The sequence below is a fragment of the Bacillus rossius genome, chromosome 1, assembly GCF_032445375.1.
Source record: "Bacillus rossius redtenbacheri isolate Brsri chromosome 1, Brsri_v3, whole genome shotgun sequence".
Taxonomy (NCBI): domain Eukaryota; kingdom Metazoa; phylum Arthropoda; class Insecta; order Phasmatodea; family Bacillidae; genus Bacillus; species Bacillus rossius.
The window spans coordinates 32,327,514-32,352,619 of NC_086330.1; the positions used below are offsets into that span (position 1 = coordinate 32,327,514).

General features: G+C 34.6%; 1 protein-coding gene across 2 annotated transcripts in view; it reads right to left on the reverse strand.

The window, feature by feature from the left end:
• Positions 1-869: 869 nt before the first annotated feature.
• The window catches only part of LOC134534023 (E3 ubiquitin-protein ligase rififylin-like), a 33,428-nt gene continuing 9,191 nt past the window's right edge, over positions 870-25,106 (reverse strand). The window contains exons 4-6 of one of the 2 annotated variants that reach the window (XM_063371963.1): positions 23,390-23,895; positions 22,394-22,571; positions 870-14,166 (exon numbers count right to left, since the gene is read on the reverse strand). In XM_063371963.1, the coding sequence (XP_063228033.1) occupies positions 13,991-14,166; positions 22,394-22,571; positions 23,390-23,895 (860 nt within the window). In that variant the 3' untranslated portion in view covers positions 870-13,990. Of the gene's footprint in view, positions 14,206-22,393; positions 22,572-23,389; positions 23,896-25,106 lie in introns of both variants that reach the window. The other variant, XM_063371953.1, reaches the window with a different exon arrangement.

Here is a 25,106-nt window from a genome sequence, read left to right on the forward strand (position 1 = left end):
AACTGTTCTGAATTTGGCTATACTGATATTTAATAGGAATTTTTTTTTTAATATGGCCTGAATTGTTGAATTTTATACAAAGTATAACAGGTTTTTTTTTTTTTTCTGTTAACCCTTTCTTGCAAACTTATTATCCCTGGTCAATTCTTTTTTATTTATTTTTGTAGTAGGAAATTGCTTTTTTTAGTACTGATAATTTTTCCTTGAACTAATTGAGCGATAGTTATTTCGCAGATTCGTTGGTTAGCAAAGTGAAGTTTAAGCACATACACATTTTTGTCACGTCAATTGGAGTCCAGTGATTTTGACATGCACTCAATGACCCTGGGCCAGTTGTAACAAAGAGAAGTGGATACCAAAAGGATCAACGGATGCAATAAGCTTGATGATATATTTGATACTGCCAGGGAAAAAGAGTATAGTCAAGTTCAGACTTTTTAATTTTTTTTCTAATGGTGATTAAAAAATAGTGACATTTAAAAAAAAAAAGACGTGATAACATAAAAATGGTTTACTGTTGACTTTTACTTCCAAGACACAGGTGTAGACTTTGTCCTAGTTTAGCAATTTTGTGACTTCCAATCCTTTTCCCTATACTGTTGAAAGCAAGTCGAGTCTGACATGGAGTGAAATAAATCTGTGAAATAACTACGGCTCTAAAAATTAATTAACTTAAATCATAGTTTACTTTGTTAAGTAGTTAACACAAAATCTAACATAAGTTTACATCAAAATTTTTAGTGTATTCATTACCTACAGTGAACAAATTTATTTTTTATTTGAAAATGTCCAAATAATACTATGAGAGAGATCATTGGGATACAGTAATAAAGTAGATAGGAAGCAAAAAAAAAATTACTACATGGAAATGCCAAAAAAAGAATTTTATTGTAAATTATTGATGACCTAATATTATCTAAGGGGACTTTTAAAACAATAGTTTCAGCACCGAACCATTATGTAGTACCTAAAACATTCAACTGTATCACATTTCTTAATTATAACAAAAATAACTTGTTCTCCCATTACTCTTATATACAAAGTCTATCATACACACTCCACTAACAAAAATACAAAGTAAGCAATTCACTTTAATTAAATATGAAACTGTAATAACACGTACATGGGCAACAACTTATATTATTTTGGCTTAAAATCCTGTTTAACTGAATACTTACTGCTACGTAATTTATCTTTAACAAAAAGTTATATTAAGATCTGATGTGTATCAGCTTGACAGAATATGTACAATTGTATCAATAATTACTCAAAAAAAATAAGGCATTAATGAAAATAAAATACATAATCACCTACTAACACTACATAGATACCATTTCCTTTCAGATTTTCTAGATTTCTGGCAAAGGAATAATTTTTTTTTAACAAATGAGACCATAGTACTTTAATATTTGTTTCTTACAACTTTTTGAGCTCTGAAAATGAGGTGCATCATGCATGTTTCAAACTACACACAAATAAGAGCACAGTTATTCACACACATTGTGATTCAAGATGGCAGCACCATGTCATTGTGTAGGCCAGCCTGTCCCATCTTAAGTGTTCGAAGAGTAGCAGGCACATAGCATGTTAACAAGTTAACATTCACCTCATGCAAGGTTCAGCCATTCTCAACACATGTACGCTCACACATACCGTCACCTGATGGAAGTGGCTCTGAAGAGGCAGAGGTGACAAACAACAGGCAGGAGTTACAAGGTCAGTTGGTACAATCCCCCTTCAAGAACATACACTACTTCCACAAATACTGATAGGCATTTAGGGTGGTATTCCAAGATGTTCTGGTATAATATGTTTTACAAAAAAATTCTCCTCTTCCGGGGTTTTGAACTTAGTACCGTACCTGTATGTTTGCGCCAAAGTATCTTGCACTTTACCACTCAACTATGGAGACATGATGAAACTAACGATAGTCAAGGTGGTGGTTCTAATTTTCTCAAGTATTTTTTAGGTTGCTATTATTTCTTATGGTTCCAAGATAGTTATGCTATCATGAAGTTTCACTTGGCACATTAATATGCTTGGTATGTCCACGTATGTTCATCAAAGTGAATATATATCAGTTCATGGAGCCTAGACCTTGTATCTTATACCTTTGAGATACAGATATGTAATCAATTTAACAATTTAAAAGGTTTAGCCATTATTTTATTAAAACTAAGGTAATGATGCAGGATGGAAGTGGACAATGCAAGAGGAAGAAGAAAACTTCTGCCTATAATGATCAAGCACTCAGCTTCTGGGGCTTACAAGTTATTCAATAAAATGCACAAATATTGGCATTTATCTTTAAAACAGCAAATCTTAGAATCAATTAATATCCTTGTCTTGCATACGGCTTACCTCGACTGGATGATGATTAAAAACACTTTTAACATTTTAAAACTTTTAAAATTTCAGTAGTGAAAAAATAAAATGATATTCTGGTTCAAACAAAGCTGACACAGAAACAACCATGTGTGTTCCTAATTGAATGATGGCTCCATCTTTAATGAAACATTCAACGTATTAAAAATCAAGCTAAAAATATTTTTTAGCAAGCACCATGGTGCAACTTGCGACAACTAGCCTGCCCGCATGTGGGGTTCTGTCTGCGGCTGTGTGCAAGCTATCCGCTTGTGCTCTTGGCCATGCTAACGCTACTCAGTGGGACCTTGCTGATATGAGTACGTTATACTATTACGAGAGGCAAGACGTTACAAGAGTTTTGAAATGCACTACTGCAAGTCTGGCTGTTGAAACCATATTAAATTTAAACAGTACTTACAATAGTTTTTCTGGTACATTTTCATCAATACGAGTAATTTACAAGGCTTCTTTTAAAGCAGCAAGCAGTTGAAAAAATTTAAAAGCATATTGCTTTTCTTCTACGTATTGTGTTATTTCTTGTGAAGATAAGCTGTAAGGGTAGTTGAAATAGGTAGCATCCTCAAGTGGTTTGGTCTCCGAAACAAATTCAACAGTGAGAAGCAACTGAATCAATTAAACGTATGACATACACTTCGGCTGTGCAATGCCATACACTGATAGGATTGGAGAGCATAAATAAACGTGTATGTACATACACACTCATTAGCACACACACATATACAGTAAAAAACACATTCACCTGATAAAACCAAATTGAAACCCATCTAAGCATATTAACATTTTTAGAGCATGAAATTTAAAACATGTATTAAAGCCGTGTCAAAAGTTTAGGCCTCTTGAGATCGTTAAACAGATTCACTGCCTAGTGAAATCTAGACCATACACACATTAAACTATAACACTGTTTCTTACACATTTAACAAAATATACAACAAAGCAGGAACAAGCAAATGGTATGAACCAACTTGTAAGCACCTGAACAACAAAAAAATTACAGTTTTGAAGCTTTTAACAAGCATGATGATGAAAGCCAGGATACCTTACTGCCGGCTTCACTCAGCTGTATGCTATACTGTATTGGACGGTGCACTTGTCACACACATACTAGCATTATGTATTCACCAAAAAAAAGTTTTTTTTAATTAAAATCAAATTTCAAATTTAATATAAAATATAGAATATTTTAGAATACTCAAAGACCCCTACTAGCTTTTGTTGAAACACGATTTTTTGTTCCTAAACATTTTCTCAAACAACAAAACACTGCCCTCTACCATTAGAACCCTTACTGTAAACATATTACTGCTAAATTCTAAACTATATTTCATTTCTCTGCCAAAAGTACAAAATAAAACTTTATATTAAGCACCTTACGAAGACTGTTAAGATGTAGGCACAATACTGCAGCTCTTTTGTTAAATTTTATAATTTATCTTTATTTGTTTATGGATGTCGTATCATTTTAACAGCACTAAGCCTGGCTGTTAACATTATAATTTTATTAATAAACAATGTCAATATTTCTTGTAAACATTACACTTCATATTCCGGTGCTGTGTGTTGTCAAATTGCAATAGTATGTTCACATATTTGCAATTATGCCATGTTAGATTCCTTTATTTTTTTTTTTCATGTAAGAGATTTGCAAACATAACTTCAACACAACATAATGGACAATAGGTAGAGAGGGTGAAAAATCGTAAAAATGATATAGCCGTGAATTAATGCGACTCGTTAATTACTTGCGATTAAATGCGAAAATCCTATATTCCTGCGAATTGACACTAAAAACGTCTCGTAAACACTTTGACGGGCAAAACTAACATAACAAATACATCTTACAATAATTTTTCATGGAAAATTTGACATTTTAAATGTTAATTTTTCACGTAGATGTAATCATAGAAAAGAGAGGGAGGGATGTAATCAAACCCTAATATTTACTCTAGAAACAAACCACGCCACCATGTTGCCAAAGAATTGCTGCCAACACTTTTTTCGGCATTGTCAACAACTTTACAAACAATAGGAGAGAAATAAAATATGGCCGCGCTATATTCTCTCTATGAAATTATCGAAGTTACTGCGTACGAGTAGTGTCGTTGAATCTTGTAGGCAACGGTACTACGTCGTTCGATATATCGATTGAGGATTATCGATGTATTTCCGTAGCGCCATTTGCTACAGTACACATACGGTGCAGCTTATCTATGCGGTGCAGTACACCTTTGCTTTGTTTTTACCGTTGGTTTTTACGCTGTTTGTCAACAAAATGTAGTTTGTGCAGATTTTTGCAACATTAACAACCATACTGCATAACAAAAAAAAAACAAAAATTGAGAGAGAGGAATTTATTGAAGAGACTGTGAAAATGTTTCTCAAAGCTAATATCCCTCTTAGAAAAATTGATGATCCAGCTGTAAGTACATTCCTGGTTCTGGGGACATACCCCAAGCATCTACACCGAGAAAAAATTATATCCCTGTGGTTGGTGAAGCACTTATAAAATTCAATAATATTGGTAATAAATGCTATAAAAATGCTACAAGTAAATATTTAAATGCTATAAATGACCAGAATAAATGCTATTTTTCACCCTCTCTAACAATAGGCTACATGAGCAACTCTTACACAATTTTTGCATTGAAGGTTTACAAGGATTTAAAATTTATTCTCTATAGACTTACAACAAAATATGTTTACATACCGTCACTTACTGCACACATACATTTTGCACTTTCCAAGGTACCAGGCAAACATAATTTACCACATGCTGCAGAGAATTAAATGACATTGGCTGTATCCGAATACATAGGGATGCGTCCTTAGCACACACATCCCTACATCCCTTAGCAAATGCAGCCACAATGTAGAGGACGCATTTCTAATGGATGGATAGTATCCGAATACTTTTACTGCTAGCACCACCTGTTGACTGTCAGTCGTACTAATGTTTACGCAGCCATTTTGTGTAGGGATATCTACGAATATTCAGCAAAACGTAAATAATAAATACTTACCAATTAAAAAATAATGTAACGTGTATGTTATACATGTTAGCGATCCAATTAAAATACATTTTATAAATTGTAAACTTTAAAAATACTTATGAGTTTTGAATTATACTGTAAGTTTAAATTCGTATTTTTATGATATTTATTAACGTCTTCATTTGTCTCTGTTTAAGTTATCACTTTCGCTTATAATAATTTAAACAAATCTTATGCTGAAAATCTGAAGTAATATTATACACAAACAAAATAAAACCCGATTCCGAAGCTAATGGATGTAGGGACGCGTTAGTGGATGCGAGTGTCGCATCCCTAGAAATCTCGAATTAGTGGATGCGTGAAGGGATGCATCGGCATCCCTTGCGAGAATTCGGATTCAACACAAAGATGGCCGCGTCCACTACGATGCACTTTTAGTGGATCCCTTAGCTAAGGGATCCATTAGGCCAGTATTCGGATACAGCCAATATCTACATAAATGAAGGGGAAAAAATATTTAAAAAGTACAAAAATGTGATTGTGCAAAAACCTTTTTTTTCCTTCTAATTGCTCTTATTAAAATCATCATAGTATGAATTGGAAAACTAGGATTCACATAAATGCATTTAAATAAACACCTTGCACATTTACTAAGAAGATTATAAAAATAGTTACATAAAATTATAAAAAACTAATTTTCACCCATAACTGTATAAATACAGGTTAGTTCAAAATGTTAATGGTTTATTATTAATTATGAACATTACATGAACAGTTACGTTAAAAATATTTACTATTAGATATTTATTATTAATTATTAGAGTTGTGTGAATGTTTGGTATACCGAAACCGAAATTTTGCTACTTTCATTTTCGATTTCGGTAAGAATTTCATCTGTCGAAGTTCGTTTTTAGCTAAATATTTCGAGCCAAACTAAAGTTCAATAGCTTACCGAAGTTCGTTTTTTCTAGTTGAAAAATAACTCGTAATTTAATAAAAATGTAATGGTTTTATAAGATTTGCATAAGTTATTACTAATAACGTAATAACATATGGAAATCATATAAAGACATTAATTAGAAAAAAGATTTCCATTAAGATTAATTTACGTGGTGATGAAAAACACTCACGTTAATGAAAATACTGTAAAATCATAATGTGAACAAACATGGCCGATAAAGTAAACAAAATTCAAACGTGATTAGAGTAGGCCTAGGTATCAAAACAAAATCATGCAATATTTGAAAAATTACCTGATTCATTTGCTTTCAAACAGTAGTGTAGGTACTATATTCGTAAAACATACATTCCAGAACTGTTAGTACACTATTTAGTATTTACCGTATACACATAAACAAAGAATGTACCTACTTTTATTCACGCACGGCCAAACTAAAACATTGTCGTCGGCTGTATGTAAAACTCAAGCACTGGTTTGGATCAGGGCAAAAAATTAATAACTTTTTTATTTTCATAATGTTTGTTTATGAATTTGAGTAGTCGAAACTTGAAGGCATGATTTGCCAAAACAGAACAGATGATAGGATAATTAGAAAAGCCTAATTTTAAAACTGAAACAAGTTCATGTAGCTTTAGTGCATCTCAACCTTAAACTGGAGTAACACAAGCATTTTATTGGTTTGTCATCTGTAGAAAATTTCAAATGACATTTGAGGTTATATTGTATCCTGCTAGCATGTCATCAAACATGAGTTTATGAACTTTTCATTTTTAGATACATCAAAAGGCACCAAAATGATTTATGTAATAGAATTTATTACTGAAGAGCAAATTTTGGGGCACTTTTTTTCTTTGTTAATTAAAAAATTTCGCTTAACTTTCGTTAAGAATAGATTTATCTCATAGAAAAATTATTTTTCGTTTCACTTTCGCGAAACTTGATAAATTTTCTTTCACTTTCATTTCGTGTGGATGAAGTCACTTTCGCACATCCCTATTAATTATGTATTAACACAACTATATGCATGAATTTGATAGAAAACTGTTTTCCATCAAAGTTAAATTTGACTAGAACTTTTAAGTTTTTCCCATCATTTTGAATTAACCTGTATTATGTGAATGTGCTTTCAATAATGTGCTTTTCATAAAGTACTGTATCCTAAATAGATGACTATATGTAATAACCTAATAACCATATTACATAAGGAATAACTACTGCAAAGTCATATTTATTCCCACAACACTGGAGTATATTTTATTCCACAAGCTGTGAGCCCTGACCAGGCCACAATTTGAGCCAAGAGCTACAGCCTGTGTTACATAATGCAGACACTCCAACCGAGCTATTCAGACTTTCCTCAAGGACCTTTTCACATCATTCCCCCCCGACCACGGTTGCTACAATCTTTCAATCCTGACAATTACTAATATTTTACTTGTCTTGCAAACCTTAAGAGGGAATTATTTTCCAGACTTTTCACACCGAGTTGGGCGTACACCTTACTTTGTTTATGTCGCAATGGGAAATTCTGCAAGTCTTTACACTGGTACAGTTATTTTTGGAAGACTTAGAACTACAAAAAAATTATCGGGTAGTACCAGTATTTAAAATCATAAATCATCCTACTTTCTTGCAAAAAAACTACTAAATATATAACTTTTATTTAAAGGAAATTTGCCAACTGAAATAAACCAATAATTTAATAATAAAAGATAAAACCTATACCATTCATCTACAAAACAAACCACTGAAAATGGATGTTGTGAGCATTGCTCTGCAAAGGCTCTCTCACAACAAGAAATTCCACAGTCTTTTATTTTGTGATTTTCCTACTTTTCCCGGTGTTTCCTACCATGTTAATTTTTCCAGACTTTCCCTGGGTTTCTATACTTCCAGCAACCCTGATGTTCAAAAGATTCCATCAACTAAAGTCAGGCAAGTGCAGTCACCATAATCGCATACCAGCAACATTTATTTTACAAAATAACACATCTGAAATTGTAAGTGCACCCGCCACTTCGCAGCACTACGGAACACGAACGATTTGCCCAGTTAATCTGGAAGCTGCAAACACACACGTTCATGCTCACTGCAATCAATATACGAGTCCTTCCTGTCACAGACCTTGTTCATTTGGACAAGTTTCGAGTTTGTTGAGCCTTTTACTGCTCAAATAATTAAGCATTGGCTGCTGTACAGGAGAATATGCATGGGTCTGGAAAATGTCTGTTTCAAGTGCTTGAAATTGGTTAGTTCAACTCAAACCTATACACACTCATCAAAGCAATGAAATAGGTTGTGAATTTTTGTTGAGCTGGTTTACAGTTTTGATATAAAAACTCCAGTATTAGGGTCCATACAAACAGCAGATATACTTTGTAAATACATAACTGTGTTCTATTGCAAGAAATAGCCACTAAGAAGAGGAAAAAGGTGTTGGGAATATGACTTGGAAGAATATATTTCAAAAGTTTAAAGTTAAAACAACGTCTGGCAATGTGTCGTACTCAAGATTGTCGCACATTCAATTTTACTAACTGCACACTACACTGTAAGAAAAGTTGTATATCATCAAAAATAAAACTGGTTAACAGGATATTAATGTTGAGTCAGGAATTAAAATAAAGGATAAGATGTCCACCAAGAAGTAGTACGGGGATAAAATCTTTACAACGTTTTAAACCCATGCACAACAGCCCTTAATTTTCATTTTAAAAAACACACATATTCAGTATTTATCTGCTGCAGAACACTGGAGTGAAACTTCCAAGACTGTAAATTCAAAACTACTTGGCACAAACATGGGCGCCTCACATGAATGATTAAAACTTTCATCGAAATCTTTGTAACATACAGCTAATATGAAAGTAATTTGAAAATGTTTTATGATGTATATTCGTTAACTATTTGCTTTTTGCTTTTAAATTTTTTATACATTAATGTGAGGACTAGTATTTATCATATATTTAAGACAATTCTTACAAAAATCTTCAGTTTACAAATATTTGCCACTAGTTACCCTTAACTAACTTTCTTTCATATTTACATAAACTATTTGTTACACACGAATATGAATACAACAATGGACAGCATACTGGTGCTGAAATAAAACACTTAACTAAGAAGACAATTTTGCAACAAATTAATGATGGCATGGGAGGCAGGGAGGGATGGAGGGGGAAGGGGTTAAAACAGCTTAGTTATGAGCAGAATTGTTTTTAGTAGCTTTCGGAAACTGATTAACAAAACATCTTCAGTCAGCAAGGTACTTATTACTTTTCATTCATGACCATTTTTTTACCCTCTTCAAGGTAAACATATTGTTCACAGTTACTCCATAAATAAAATATTTTCTGCCTAATATCTGTATGGATGTGTATTTACAATTTACTTCAAGATTTTTAATGGCAGTATTGAAACTTTTAATAGTATTCCTGCACCAAGAATATGGTGTGGAAAAATAACTGGTAGACGTCTACAACTGTACCGAGAATGATACATTATTTTTACAGGAAACATTTAAGGCATGTTAAGGAGTAACAGTGCAAAATAAGGGTCAGAAAAAAACATAATCGGATCAGGGAAAGCCTGGAAAAGTCAGAGAATTCTAGGCCTGTGCGAAGCTTCGCACATGTGAATCGATTCTAATCATAATTTAATATTCACTTCAATTTGAATACATTTTAAATATTCGCATGTTTAGAATAATTCGTAGCCGAACCACTACGTATCGACTAATAGCGTGCGTGAGTCGACAATCGATCCTTACTTTGTAATAATTGATATTGCTTCTTGACACAATCGTTTCTTTGTTCCTTTGTTTCTTTGAACGGTAAATAACACTTGCTCATACTTACTTTTGTTTTTGAGAATGTGAGAGAGGTCTGCGCTTGTTAAGTTTATAAAAACCAAGAAAAGATACTGGTAATTAGCGGACCGGAGATTATGTCTGATTTAAAATCAGAAAATACGCCCAAAACAAGAAAGAGTGAAGTACGGCATTATTTCACGAAAGGGAATGACGACGTTCCGAAATGAAACTCCTGTAATGTGAAACTAAAAACGCTACGAGGTAAATTACTTTGCGATGCTAAATTTGTTTGAAATAAAAATTGTACCACCTATGTATGCCCATTTACTGTCCAAACCGAAAGTTTATTAATTCAAACTTGATGGAAATATACAGTTTTAATTACTGTAAGCTAAATGTCCCATTTTAGTTACTCCAACCTATTGTAAACAATGTCAGGAGAAATTGAAACGCGTGTACATAGGATATAATTCGCCGAGATGGACTGGAGTTACAAACCAATGCCTTTATTATACAATGATTCCAAAAGGAGAAATAATGTATGGGCAATTTATTGACTTACAATTTGAATGAATTTAGAGGTTAGGAAAAGGGACGTGTAGGCCTGTATTAAAATAAAACAAGCTGAGTTTGTGGGGAAGCTGGGTGAAGGTTTGAGACTCGATGGACTATCCAGACTGTAGGCTTTTAATGGTAAAGAGCATTTTTAAACCAATATTGGAATAACATTACAACATTGTTTGTTTTAATTTCAATTTGAGTATTCTTTTATTTGCTTAGTGAAAATGGCAGCGAATTATGCAAGTCCATATTTATTATTAATGTCTTAAAGTTTAACTATCTACCATGAACAACCTATGCCTTTATTTTAATAACAATTATATTTATAATACCTATATATAATAATTAACAAAATTTATAGAAAATAATTTCTCTATATATTATTTATTTGTTAACACACACACCACACATATAAGTACCTTTATGTTGTGGTTCAGTTCCAGGTACAACCACTACATTGCAAAATCACTTGCAGGCTAAATATGCAGCATTATATTATCTTTGAAAGATTTGTGCAATGGGAGTGCATGACTTGATGTAAGCTTTTGGACATACACCATTGCTAAGCTGTCATGCAGTATTATAAGAGACCTCAACAGTAAAACCAAATCCCGGACAAGCTACTAAAACAAGCTTGCAGCAGCCGACCATTTCACAAGTATTAATGAAATCCACAAAAATGCCACCAAGTGACCCCAGAGCTCAGTCCATCACGAAACAAATTACAAAAATGTTGGCAACAGAGCTGTTGCCATACGATTTCGTAGAAGGTAAAGGTTTCAAAGAACTGATGGCGAACCGGCATGTAGCACCAACTTACCAAGTACCTTCTCGGACCACATTTTCCGAAAATTATGTCCCGGCCCTCTACGAAGAAACTAAACAGGCACTTCAGTCAATGCTTGTTGCAGACCTTCCATCATTAACATCAGATGGCTGGACTTCTCGTTCCAATGACAGTTACATCAGTCTGACGTGCCACTACCTCTGGCCCGATTTTTCCTGGTTTCATTTGCCATGAGCAATATCGTAGTTCAGAAATCTCACACAAGTGTCAACATTGCTACACCATTTAGTCAGTTTTATGTGACTGGGGTATTTCTGTTGAAAATGCCACTATACCAATTTTTTGCATCACTGACAATGCTGCAAACTATAAATTAGCATGTTCTTCACTATTTCATGAAAATGCTCGAAATTGTTTTGCCCATTTGCTTCAATTAGCCATTGAAGATGCAAAGAAGGAATGTGCAGGTACACAAACACTCCTTTCCAAAGCAAGAGCTTTTGTTGGTCATTACCGATGCAGTAGGTAGTTCTGCAAGGAAACGACTGCACAAACTTCAAGAACAGATGAGCATACAAAAACTGAAGGTTATCCAAAATGTGGACACACGTTGGAATTCTGAGTTTGCTATGCTGAAGCGGCTGATTCAGATAAGACCTGCTATGGTGGCCGAACATGCAGATTCAAACAGTACAGAAATGCTCTCTGTGTCAGAATGGAAGCAAGCAGAAGGTATTGTTGAGATTTTAAAACCACTTGCAGAGGCCACAGATGAAATGAGTGGGGAAAAATATGCTACATCATCAATGGTAATCCCAATTTTGCACTGCTTGTTGGCTAACCTTGAGCTGCATATTCGCCAGAAGAAAGATGGTGTAACATTTGCAAGAGCGTTAATAACATTTTTGAAATCCAGATTCCAAAATTTTATTATGGAGTCAGTGAATCGCATATCAATGCTAATAGATCCAAGGTTCAAGGGTGTGTTAATTTCTGACACAGAAGCACAGGCTACATTGATTTCTGCACTCAGACTATTGCCAAAAGAAAATAAGTTACTTCAAGATGTACCTACATCCTCTCAAAGTCCAGCATCAAGTTTGTGGTGTATCCTGGATTCTATTACTCATCAAGTGGACATAGATGAATCGGAGGAAGTGAGAAAATACCTCAAAGAACCACGTCTTAACAGGGGTGACGATTCCCTTCACTGGTGGAAAATTGAAGGCAGAAACAAATATCCTCACCTAGCACAGATTGCTGTTAAATACCTGGGTATTGCTGCAACTCAGGTATCGTCAGAGAGACTTTTTTCTTCTGCAGGAAATGAGGTCAGCAGCCGTAGGGAAAGTCTCTTGCCCGAACATATGGAACAGCTAGTATTTTTACATGATAATTTGAAGCATAAGAAAACTGTGTAATGTCCTTAAAAAATATATACTCGTGTGTATTTTGGCAATGTAAAACTATTAGCAGAGTAATGTACTGCTATAATTTTTTGTAATGTATTTTTTTTAATTGTTAAATTGCAACTGCAAGGCTACAAATGAATTTATTATTGTTCCATTTGAGTGTTATTTATTTATGCTACTTAAATTTTATTCCTAATATACAAAAAGTAATGAGGTTAGGTACATGTGTTTCACTATAAATTGCAATGAGAAATTAGTACATTGAAATTTTCAGTTGTATTGTTTAGTTTGGAAGTGAAAAACATTTTAGAGGATTATGTTGGCTTCTTATATTATTCTTATACTCAATGCTGCTTAAGAATCTGTAATTTCCATTCAGTAATTTTTATAAGCAAAAGCAATACAGTATTACCTTTACTTAAAGTAGCAATATGTGGATTTGTGAATAGTCAGTATGTATATTGAATCTATTACTAATTTTAATAAAATTACCAATTAAAATGTAACTTGCATTTTGTGTTCACTTGTTTAACTACATATGTGCAGTTAAAATTTTTTTAGAGTAACGAAATTCAATATTTAAAATTACAGCAGAAAAAATTATTTACTATTCGATTTGGCTTCGCACGAATAGTGAGTATTCGCTTCGCACTTCGCTTCGCATTGAAAAACTGGTGTTCGCACAGGCCTAGAGAATTCCATTTGTGATTTTGTGTGGCAACCCTGACTTTCCATGCCTTGATGTTAATGTAAATTATATTATTGTGTATGCTGTTTATTTACATATAACAACTAAGAAAAATTCACATAGCCAAACAAATTTTCTTTTAAATAATTATTTACGGAAGTATGTACATAATGATATTGAGTCTCGTAAGTTGAAATGCATCTTTTGCAGGCATTATTTTCCAGTAAGTATGCAACAAAGCCTGCTCCAGGAAGGAACTGCAAGAACTTGTTTCATTATCTTGCCTGTATTTTCCGACAGCAATCTTGTGTTAACTGGCCAGGAAAATGAGCAGATGTGACTCGTGCTCACAAGGAGAACACGAGGCGCACGAGCACCTGGCGGGAAGCGAGTCAGGCCCTGAAGGTGCGCACGATCCTCACGACGTACTGCCGGCAGATGGGGCACTCGCTGAGCTGCTTGCCGCAGTCCGTGCACGTGGCCATGTGGCCGCACTCCAGCATCACGCACTCCACGGGTGCATCCATGCACACCTTGCACAGCTCGTCCATCGGCAGGTTGCTGATGCCTGCGCCCGGCAAACCAAACCACTGTTTGGTCGACATGCCTGTGCACGCGGGCTCAACATTTACAAGTGGCTACGAAACAATTAGATACTGACTCGGTGCAAGAAATGTTAGTGATGCCAGGGTGCAAGGTTCGAAAATACGACCTTCACCACGTACAAAAGGAATGTACTAATTCGAAATTAACGCCTCGTCAACATCTCGGGGAGGCAATTACACACGGTGAGTGATAACGCAATACAAACAAAGCATTGAAGGAATGTAGAGGTGGTGGAAAAGGAAAGTAGTACCTTGAGAAAAACTACCTCTGCTCTCTGCCACGAAAAATCCCAGTTTGACAAAACCGGGAATCGAACCCGGAGCACTTTGGAATGGACAGTGGTGATCTCATCACTCGTGGCCCCACCTGTAAACTGAATTTCCAATAAAGTGTCCCATCTTCTCAGAAAAAACAAAACCATGTAAATTAAAAAAAAAAAAAAAAACACTAAAAAAAATCAGGAAATGACAAGGCTGGAGTAGACAAAGAGTCCCACGTTGATGCAGATTTCCAACTTCCAATTATTCTTTTAATCAGTCTGAATAATGCTCATTTAAGGGGACTATAATGTTTCAAATAAGTTTCATTCAACACGAACAAGATCTACTTCTCGTCAAAACATCAAAAACATAATCAGACTTTTACTATGTAATACTTAAAAATTAATTAGACTTATGCATTGCAAATTTCGAAAAATGCCAACACTAATATACATACAATGAAAACCAGGGTTGTAAAAAAAGCCAGTTTTTTTAGAACAAACAACCTGTTTTTTTTTTTGTTTGCACCAGGTTTTTTTTGTTTAAACCAGGTTTTTTTTGTTTAAACCAGCTTTTTTTATTATATTAGTTATTTTGGTTTTCGGCATGTTCAAATGAAAGCCATACAACATCCCACTTTCTGCCACTCATGTTGAACCAGGAAAGTTATGCATCAAAGAACTGAAGTCTGGCAAATCTGCATGTCTGACTGGAACTAAACCACAAAAAAGGTATTTCCACACAGGAGGAGGATTCTCCATAGAATGAGTATTTCCTACAGAATGGGGATTCACAGTACAGTCGGAGATTTTTCCCATGGAATAGGAAATCTTTTTAAAATAATATGTAAATGTATATATTTCCTCTTTTTTACACCCTGACTACAATTCACTAATTAATATAATTTTAGAGGAGCATTTAACTGGGTATAATTTACAAATTATTATTCAGATAATTTAAATAAGATCTTGATTACTGATTAGTATACGTATAATGTTTTGTTCCTTTAATCACAAGTAACATTAATGAGCAAATTATTGTTATTAGAATGTAATTAAGAATTAACCAATGTGGTTTAATTCAGCCAACCTGATGAAAACCATTTACATCTAGCTTTGAAGATGCACCTAGGACTTGAACTTTCTTTACATTAAGGCAGGTTTATGTTTAAAAATTCTGCAAGAATCAGGTAGTACCAATATTTAATAAATATAGTTTAAAAAACTAAAAAACATGCTTTTAAAGAATATCAAACTAAAAAGTTAAAAATAAATATAGTTTAAAAAACTAAAGAAACATGCTTTTAAAGATTATCAAACTAAAAAGTAAAAAATAATTTTAAAATTTAATTTATGACAATAGTATATAAGCAATACTAGTATAAATGAGAAAAAAGCTTGAGGCGCTTTGTGCCATATTTTTTGTATATTAAGCGCCCCATGCTTTTTTCTCATTTATACTAGTATTGCTTATATACTATTGTCATAAATTAAATTTTAAAATTATTTTTTACTTTTTAGTTTGATAATCTTTAAAAGCATGTTTCTTTAGTTTTTTAAACTATATTTATTTTTAACTTTTTAGTTTGATATTCTTTAAAAGCATGTTTTTTAGTTTTTTAAACTATATTTATTTTTAACTTTTTAGTTTGATATTCTTTAAAAGCATGTTTTTTTAGTTTTTTAAATTATATTTATGTATAATTATCATAGGGAAATGAGTTACCGACACTACCTATTACCATCTGAGATAACTATTTGGAGTTGCAACGTCACAAAGAAATGGTAAAGTCTCTCCGAATCATTTACAGTTAGATGTATGGATATAATCTTAAAATTTACCGGGGGGGAAAAAAAAAAACATTTTTTTTTCCAGCGTGGCCGGGAGTAGAACCCACGATATTTGTATCCGTAAACTGACGTCACAGAAGTCGCGCGCCTCAGACCGCTCGGCTAACGAACGTAATGAAATTGGTGGGACATTTTACAGTGATGAGCCACTCACTCTTAGTCGAAAGAGTTACAGACGGACAGACAAACATACAGGTGAAGCTAATATAAAGCATGTAAAAACATAAATCCTCCTACTTTCTTGCAAATAACTACTAAAAATATAACTTATATTCAAAGGAAATCTGCCAACTGAAATAAACCAATAAAGTAACAAAAAAAAGATAAAACCTGCCAACACTAACTACTTTTATATATAATGAAAATAATATCTAATGAAAAATATCAGTCAACAGATTTTTTTTATAATTTAACCAAAAAAAGCTTACAGTATACTTCGATAATTTGGTATATTCAGGATTTTGCAGGAGCCGTATGACTAGAGATGTTGATTTATAGCTAGGGGTATGCACTTTTCATGTTTATTTGTTCACAGAATTCGAGGTTATTTTTCTGTAAAATCGGTGTTATTTTTCTCTGAAAGGGAGGTTATTTTGACTACCAAAATGGATAACAGTAATACCAATTTCATATCTCAAGTGTCATGAAAATTGATTTAACACTTAATACACACCAAATACTAACTACTTAATATTAAAAAAGATGATATTAAAAAAGTATAATTGAAATTAAATGTCCAGTATTTGGATAAGTATGAAATAATTTCTCAATTCTTATTTAAATACTTACTGTAGCAGGTTTCGGCATTTTTGTCAACAACAGTAATTACGGTAAATTAACGCATTTTTGTTAAAAATATTTATTACTTCGGATAAGTATGTAGGCCTATGCCACGTAAGTATTAGAGCACAACTACCACGCCACGCAAGTTCAATTCATACCGTTACAAGTTTGTCGTATTCAACCACGCGCGGGCATTGCCGTAAACAGCTTTGTTTTGTTGTGACTTTGTGTGAGTGTGCGTGAGCGTGACTGCGCGCGCAGCCTACCGGCTGCCAGCAGCCAGCTGCACTGCTGCTGCTGATTGCATCATTGTGTGAGCTCTGCGAGTAACGTGTTGTGTAGCTACTGCGTATTTGTTTGATGTTTTGTGTACAAGTGTATCAAACTATACTCACGTCTTTGCTTACATCGTTCAAGTTATTCAAAACATTCAATTTCCCCTTTATACATTTTTTCACAGTTTTTCTTACCATAAATACTAAAAACATTGTCACATGTTCGCGTATGAGAGGAAGCAGCGCATCGTACTCTAGTTGAATTATGGCGGCCGTGTTGATTTACTAATTCTGCACCAGGTTAGGCCTACGTTACGGACTTCGTCAGAAGTACATATTTTTAGCATAGTTTAATCAAATATTTATGGATATCAGGTTTATTTGTTTTCAAACGTTAAGATTCACGTAAAAATAGTATCCTATAATGTGGGTATCGGGTTTATTCATTTTAAACTGTTAAAATTCGCGTAAAAATGATTTTATTGCAAATTCGTGATTATTCGCTTTAAAATGTCAAAATTCGCGTAAAAAATTGTTTTATCGCAAATGCGAATTTTGCATACCCCTATTTATAGCATTTAAAATAATAACATTTGGCATTTTGAATTTGAAATTTAGCATTTTGTAGCATTTTTAAAAACAAGATTTAGCCAATTCTCTCATTTTACTTTACCGAAGAAAAGTATATTTTTAAAAAGCATTAAATAATACACATTAATTATTAACAACCACAGAAATAAAGATCTAGCACAACTACAAAGATAGCCTATCTTGGCAGGTTTCCAAATAACTTTTTAGCACTTATGAGTGCAATAAAGTGAATACTTAAAATTGCAATAAATATTTTTTAGCCGTGTTTATGGCCATAGTTGATGTAGAGTGCACAAATAATGTTATTGAAACTCATTTTTTAAAAATTTTTTTTTCCAATTTTTGCCTTCTTTTGGTTTTTGATCATGCCAGAAACCATTGCTTGCCGTTTTACCGACTTTTTTTCTTCATCCGATTTCTCTGTGAATTTTTTTTTTGCAGCCTGATGTCCCTCAGATTTAATGTGCTTTTCAAGTACATCTTTTTTTTCTTCACTCCAGACGGCGATTACATAAATTGTACATTAAAATATTCGTATCACTTTCGTAGGACTGTTCACTTTTGTATTCATTTATGCGATCGCGAATGGAAATTACGTTTCGTCTAGTGGTGCACCGATATGACTTTACCGATTACCGATTCGATTACCGATTATGAGAGCAATAATCGGCAGATACCGATTCAGTTACCGATTATAATGAACAAATTTTTTTAAGTGTAATAATTAGAGACCCCGAAAAATGGTAAAGCGCGAAATTCACGAAATAACGCGAAAATTTGATACTTTAAACGAATTTTGCGACTTTCCTTTGATTTCGACATAGTCGCGAAATTCACGAATTTTCGCGCAAAATTCACGCTTTTTCGCACAAAATAATGCCCTTATGTCGCAAGTTCTATTTATTTACGCCATCATAAACATAGACGTGAAATAAAAATAGACTAAAAGACTATTGCCGTGATATTATCTTCGTTTTGACACGTTACTGAAATTCACGTATTTCTATTACTCTGTTTACAAGCAGTAAATATTGCCATCGCAAATGAAAACAAAATGTAACAAATGTCAACAATCGATATGTGCGTACTACCAACATAACAAAATTAACCACAGTTTTCGTGTTTTGAATAATGGTTGTTTCTGCCGCAAGGCGCACTGGTGTCGATTTTTCTAACCCAATTTATCGCATGGAGCTAAGATGGCAGTCATTTTTGCGTGCACATATCTATGAGTGTTTACAAATACCGCCCACATTTTGTAAGTTTTGTGATAAAATTGAATTTATGATTAAGATACCGAAAACTTCGACAATGTTTCATCGCGAAGGAGAGATCAAATCGGATGGATTTTATATTTTTGATCAGCGGGACAATATTATGATGTGCAAGTTCTGCAACGTGCGGGTTGATTGGACACACAAAAAAACGTGCAAAAAGCATGTGGCAAATGACACACAAAACAAAACAGAAAAGACAATTATTTTGTCAAGCAAATTCTACCGTGTCTAAACTAATCTCAATAGGCGACAGCGTGAATAAAGCAAACAAGCTTGAAAGTGCAGAAAACAAGAATTTGTTTCTGATTTTGTTAATATGATGCTGTAAGTTAACATTCCTTTGGAAAAAGCTGATCATCCAGCTATGAGGGAATGGTTTAACACCCATGTTGAAGAAGGTTAGTCTTATTTATTTAGAAATGTTTTCCCCCTCTAATAAAAGTTCATAAGCATATGTAGGCCTACAATATTATCGATTAACTTACCTTTAGGCCCAACTTACCTTTACTTCAAATAAATATGCAAGTACCTCAGATTAACAAACACATAAATAGGATGGATTGCATTGTGAAATGGTGAGCACACCACAAGATATTTTTGACTGATTGATTGATGGTTTGACTCTGTAATCCAGCAGTAATCTTGAAAAGGTTAGGTTAGGTTTGGCTTAGAATTGTTTTGAGTAAATTAGCCCATTAATATTTTCAGTGATAATCTTATAAATACTTCCTATTTATAAATATATGGTAAGTTATGTATACATTTTAGGTGCAGGGGATTTGCCATCAGCCAAAACTCTTGGAGAAACTTATGTCCCAAAAATTGGCCAGGCAAATAAGGAAGCAGTAAGGCACGGTGTAGAAGACAAACAGATTGTATTCTTGTGTGATGAAACGAAAGACAAAGTGGGCCGATGTAAGGCAGAGTCTGCTACTTTGTAGTGCCTATCCGCTATGAAGTTTTTTTTACACCGCCAATGGCATAATATTTTCACAATTTTTGGGGTCTCTACCGATTGCTTATTTTTACACCAATTTTTTGCACCGCTTGCTTATTTTTACACCAATTTTTTGCACCGCTTTTGTCATTTTTTTGCACCGAAATGAGCCAGTTTTATTTACCATTTTCTGGGGTCCCTAGTAATAATGCACACAAAAATTTTTATTCCCATGTGAATTTAATTACAAGAGTAGGTAAAATTGAGAATACAGTTATAATAACATTATAAAAATATATAAAATACACTATTAAGTCATTGCAAAGTGTAAATTAAATTAACTTCTATTTATATTTGTTATTGTAAACAACTTCAACTACAGTCTAATAATTGTAATTTATAATGGGTAAGTTTTTGTTGCGGAAAACTAGCATTATTATCGACTATCACTTAAGGTTGCATCGAGAAATTACCGTTTAACAATGTAAACATGTTGCTATATTTTGTTCACTTGAGTTTATAGAAAAATGTTTCCACACTTCACTTTTTTCCTCCCTAGTCGCCATCTCACTATAATTATATAAAAATGACTCAAAACCAATTCTAGCACATGTGATTTTATTAATGTTGACTGAATATATAAAATTATAAATACTTTTTCACTTTTCACGTCACATACAAATAACACAACGGATAATGTTACCAAAGACGCCCATAACGAGTTTGTAAAACACAGTGATAAACTCTGAAAGGTATCGGGACCACGATTTTGAACGCTACTACGACTCGAAAAGATCGATTCTCATAGAATCCACTGCAACTGCTTGTGGTATTTTGATTGCGTGCCATCTATTTTACGTCTCTGGCTATAGGTAATGTACAAGGCCACTAAACAAAAGACAGAACAAAAGACGAAACGTAAATAAACGTGTAGGAAAAATGTATTTTTTGTTGTTAGAGGCAATGAGATTTATTAAACTTAACGAAATATCTGTAATCTTGATATGACGTAGTTAGATGAATTTTGTAATATATACAAATATTACCGTATTTCGCCCTAAAATGTGTAATAAAATATTACAAGGTAAAAACCTACTTAATTACGCCGGGACGTAGATAATCGGCAAAGTAATCATTAAGATAATCGCCGATTACGATTAATCGGTAAGTACCCATAATCGCCGATTATGATTCATCGGTATCCGCATCGGTGCACCACTGGTTTCGTCCCATTTTTACGAGAAATAACCGTATACAACACATTCACGAGTATGCACGTATTTGTAAACACACCACCTTCCACAGACTACACAAGAACTGCTTTTACGTGAAACACAGCCAGAAAATGGGACTTACAATTGTTAGCGCGGCGAAGCAGAAATGTCGCAATATGGTGGCCTAAAAACTTGTACTCTGCAAGATGACGGACAATCTTCCAGCTAGTTGTTCTTTGCTTTGTTTACAATTGCGAGGCACGGATGGCCATTCTTCATTCAATATTTACGAACAATAGTTGTTGTGAATGACGTGACAATAAGATACTTGTGCTGAATACGCCATAAAATGATGGTTTCTTTGATACTGAACTGAAACGAAATACAATCGGTAAATAAATTGTGTAGAGTGAAGACGAATCTACATTTTTTTACCTCGATTCCACATTTATCTCGGAATAGTCTAGATTTCGCATTTTATAGCGGAAAAAATATAATCTAGCATATTTTCGCATCTATTTCGCGAAAATGAAAAATCACCATTCCTACGTATGACCCAAAATGCTGGATTATTAGGCTGTATCATTCATGATCGCTAAACACTGAGTTTTAGAGCAAATATGTCTAAGATGGTGTTTAGAGGTAAATATTGTTTAGCAGGAATAACAATAAACTTACACTCCAAACATAGATTTTTATTTAACTATTTAAAGATTTGTATGTAAACTTCCAAGTGATCTCGAACCTTGCAATACGCTCCCAACTAAACCCGGGCCGTGCCTAGCGCATCCGACAACTACTTATGTGAACAATGTAAAAGTGTATTTCGACCTAAGCTGAAAATTATACATTTTTAATTCTTGTTGGCTTAGTGCAAGTGGCAAGGTGCCAGACCATCTGGCATTTCAGACCGTTGAATGTCGGACTGTCAGAAAAAAATTATGCCTTTTTATTGCAATGGTAAAATGGTATAATTGTATGAACAACTGATTCAACACTCACTCTCTCTTGCTTTTGCGTTGTCATTCCACAGTCTGGAAGCTCTCTCCAACAGCTCTGCCTTCTCGCAGCAGCCGCGGAAGTCGACTCTGTTGCGAAGCAGCAGCTCCTTCAGGCTCTTCACGGGCATGTTCTCGAGCTCCGAGAGGGAGCTGATGTCATTCAGAGACACTGCGTTACGCTGAAAATAATTACAATAATAATAATAATAATAAGACATGTGGACACATTTATGAGTTTGGTTCTAAAATGCTGTGGTGTAATGTATTTTTTTAATCTGTAACGAGTTTCTGGATCAAAATATGTATCGGAACACAATCTGTCATTACAGCCTGCATAAATACAACAAACTTCAGAAAATCTTCAGCCCCTATCAGCTACCACCAGACTAGGCTATTTAGCGTGAGCAGCAATTGAACTATAAAATCAGTTTAACAATCTCTCTGATGAAACATTTACATATTTTTTTAGAAAACCATCAACATCTGAGATTTTACATAAGAATATATGTTCAAACAGTTATCAAATATTTTATAATTGTAATATCGTTTTTAATTCTAAACGAACCTGCTTTTTTGCTACAAAATGCTTTTGGCACCTTGAGATAAAATAATCTATAGGTTCTATCTAACCAGAATTGTACACAGTTTTCAACAGAACCTTACAATGAACTGTGCCTTAAATTATTAAAACCAGCAAATATTTTGACATCTGCTACCCGCACTCACATTGTATTCCATACGTCATTGAAACGGTTTCTGCCTCACATAATTCAAATGTTTAAGCCATTATCCAAACACTGCTAGTATTTTTAATGAAAAAACAAGCAAATGCATGTTTCCAAAGCGAGCTTGTGAGTGGTGGCTGTACAAGTGACACTGACACCAATTTCATTCTTATCATCTTCATAATTTTCCACTGAGTTAACTGAGCACAGCTGCCACTTAATGTATTAAAAACTAATCAGCTACACCTTTTCCAGCTTCCACAATAACCAACCTGCATCGGTACTTCCACGTACTCTCCCCCATCCTGAGGTGGTTCTGTGAAGCCCTCCTCTTCCTCGATGGACATGTTGTCCGGCGTCCGGCCCGGTTCCTCCACAACCACAAATATCTGACTGGTGCGAACTTCACCAGCATCGTCCTCCTCCTCCTCCGTCACCAGGGGCTCGACCCCAGAGTCAGACAGCGTCCCGTCGCTGGAGCCCTCGGGCACCTCCACGATGTCCACAGACTCGGGGTTCCTCCTGCTGACGAAGCCATCCGCCTCGGAGTCCGGCGGGGAGGACACGTCGTACTCTGGCTCCGGCTCTGGAGCGACGCTGGGCGGGGGGGCTGGCGAGGGGGTGTAGTTGGAGGCGGGAGCCTGCTGGGGCTGGGGCTGGGGCTGGGGCTGGGGCTGGGGCTGTGGCTGTGGCTGGGGCTGGGGCCTGTGCTGCGCAGACTCCCTGTAGCTCGTCAGGGCCACGTGTCGTATCAGCAAGTCCACCAGCTCTTTCTTCTCTGCAAACCATTCGAACGTGACTGAGCATTCAAGTACCACCCAACAAGACTGTCATCTTAAAAGGTCTAACAACAATGAATTATATGAGATAATGAACAAATGAATGAATTAGGGCTAGTGAGCAGGGACACACACTACTGTTCAGCAGCAGAATAAAGTTCAGAGTGCTCATTGGTCAACAACACAAATCACAATCTTTACAGCATATGTTTGGAACTCAGAAAATAGTGAATACTCCATTGTTGTTGTTAGTGATGACCTTGATCACTGTAATTATTCTGTGCATGCTTTCTTAGATGAAATAATGAAGTATGTACATTATTTCTGCTAACCCATGTGTAGAAACTGTAACATTCATGAGTGATGAAGCTGCCAGTTAATTTAAGCAGCGTTTCCTATTTTGCAATTTGACATTTTTAAAGAACGCTATGGGGTAACAGTCTCTTGGCACTTCTATGCCACCTCCCATGGCAAACGTGCAAAGCTGGTCAACATGCAGTCAAGCATGCAGAGTACTTTGCAACCATTGCACATGAACGATGCCATGGAATACATATTTTGTATGTTTCTAGCCTTCAAATATCTGAGCAAAAGGATGACTTGGATGATATGTGGACTGAAATAATTCCAGTTGGACAGACCAAAAATATCCATGCTGTGATACCAATTGCTCCATACATAATTGCATATTGGCACTATTCATTATCATCCCAGAAATTGATTCATCATTTCAAAAAGCAATCTTTAACAAATAGGAATATTGAGCAGGAACCTGAAAAACATCCAGAGCTATTTCAAGGAGATTTTGCTTTGGTATCCTATGCTGGAAAAAGAAGCACTAGTTTTTTTGTGGGCCAGGTTACTGATACTGATACAGAAACATATGAAATCTCATTTCTAAGAAAAAGTGATGAATTCGGGAACATCTTTGCATTTCCAGCTAACAAAGATAAATGTTGGGTAGAAGCAGACCAAATTGTTATAAAACTTCTGTCACCTACTATCGATCAGAGGAATAAATACCATTTTGCTTGCCCTGTCACTTCAACAGAATGAAGTTGTCATTCCGTTACTGTTTTGTTTAGTTTTTGTATACTGTCAATAAGGGTGTGAAAAATTTAATGAATGAGTAATTTCGTTCCTCTTTCTTTTCTTTCTATTATTTAATTTTTGTATGAGTTTGTATCCAGTTAGTGAGCTGAATTATTAT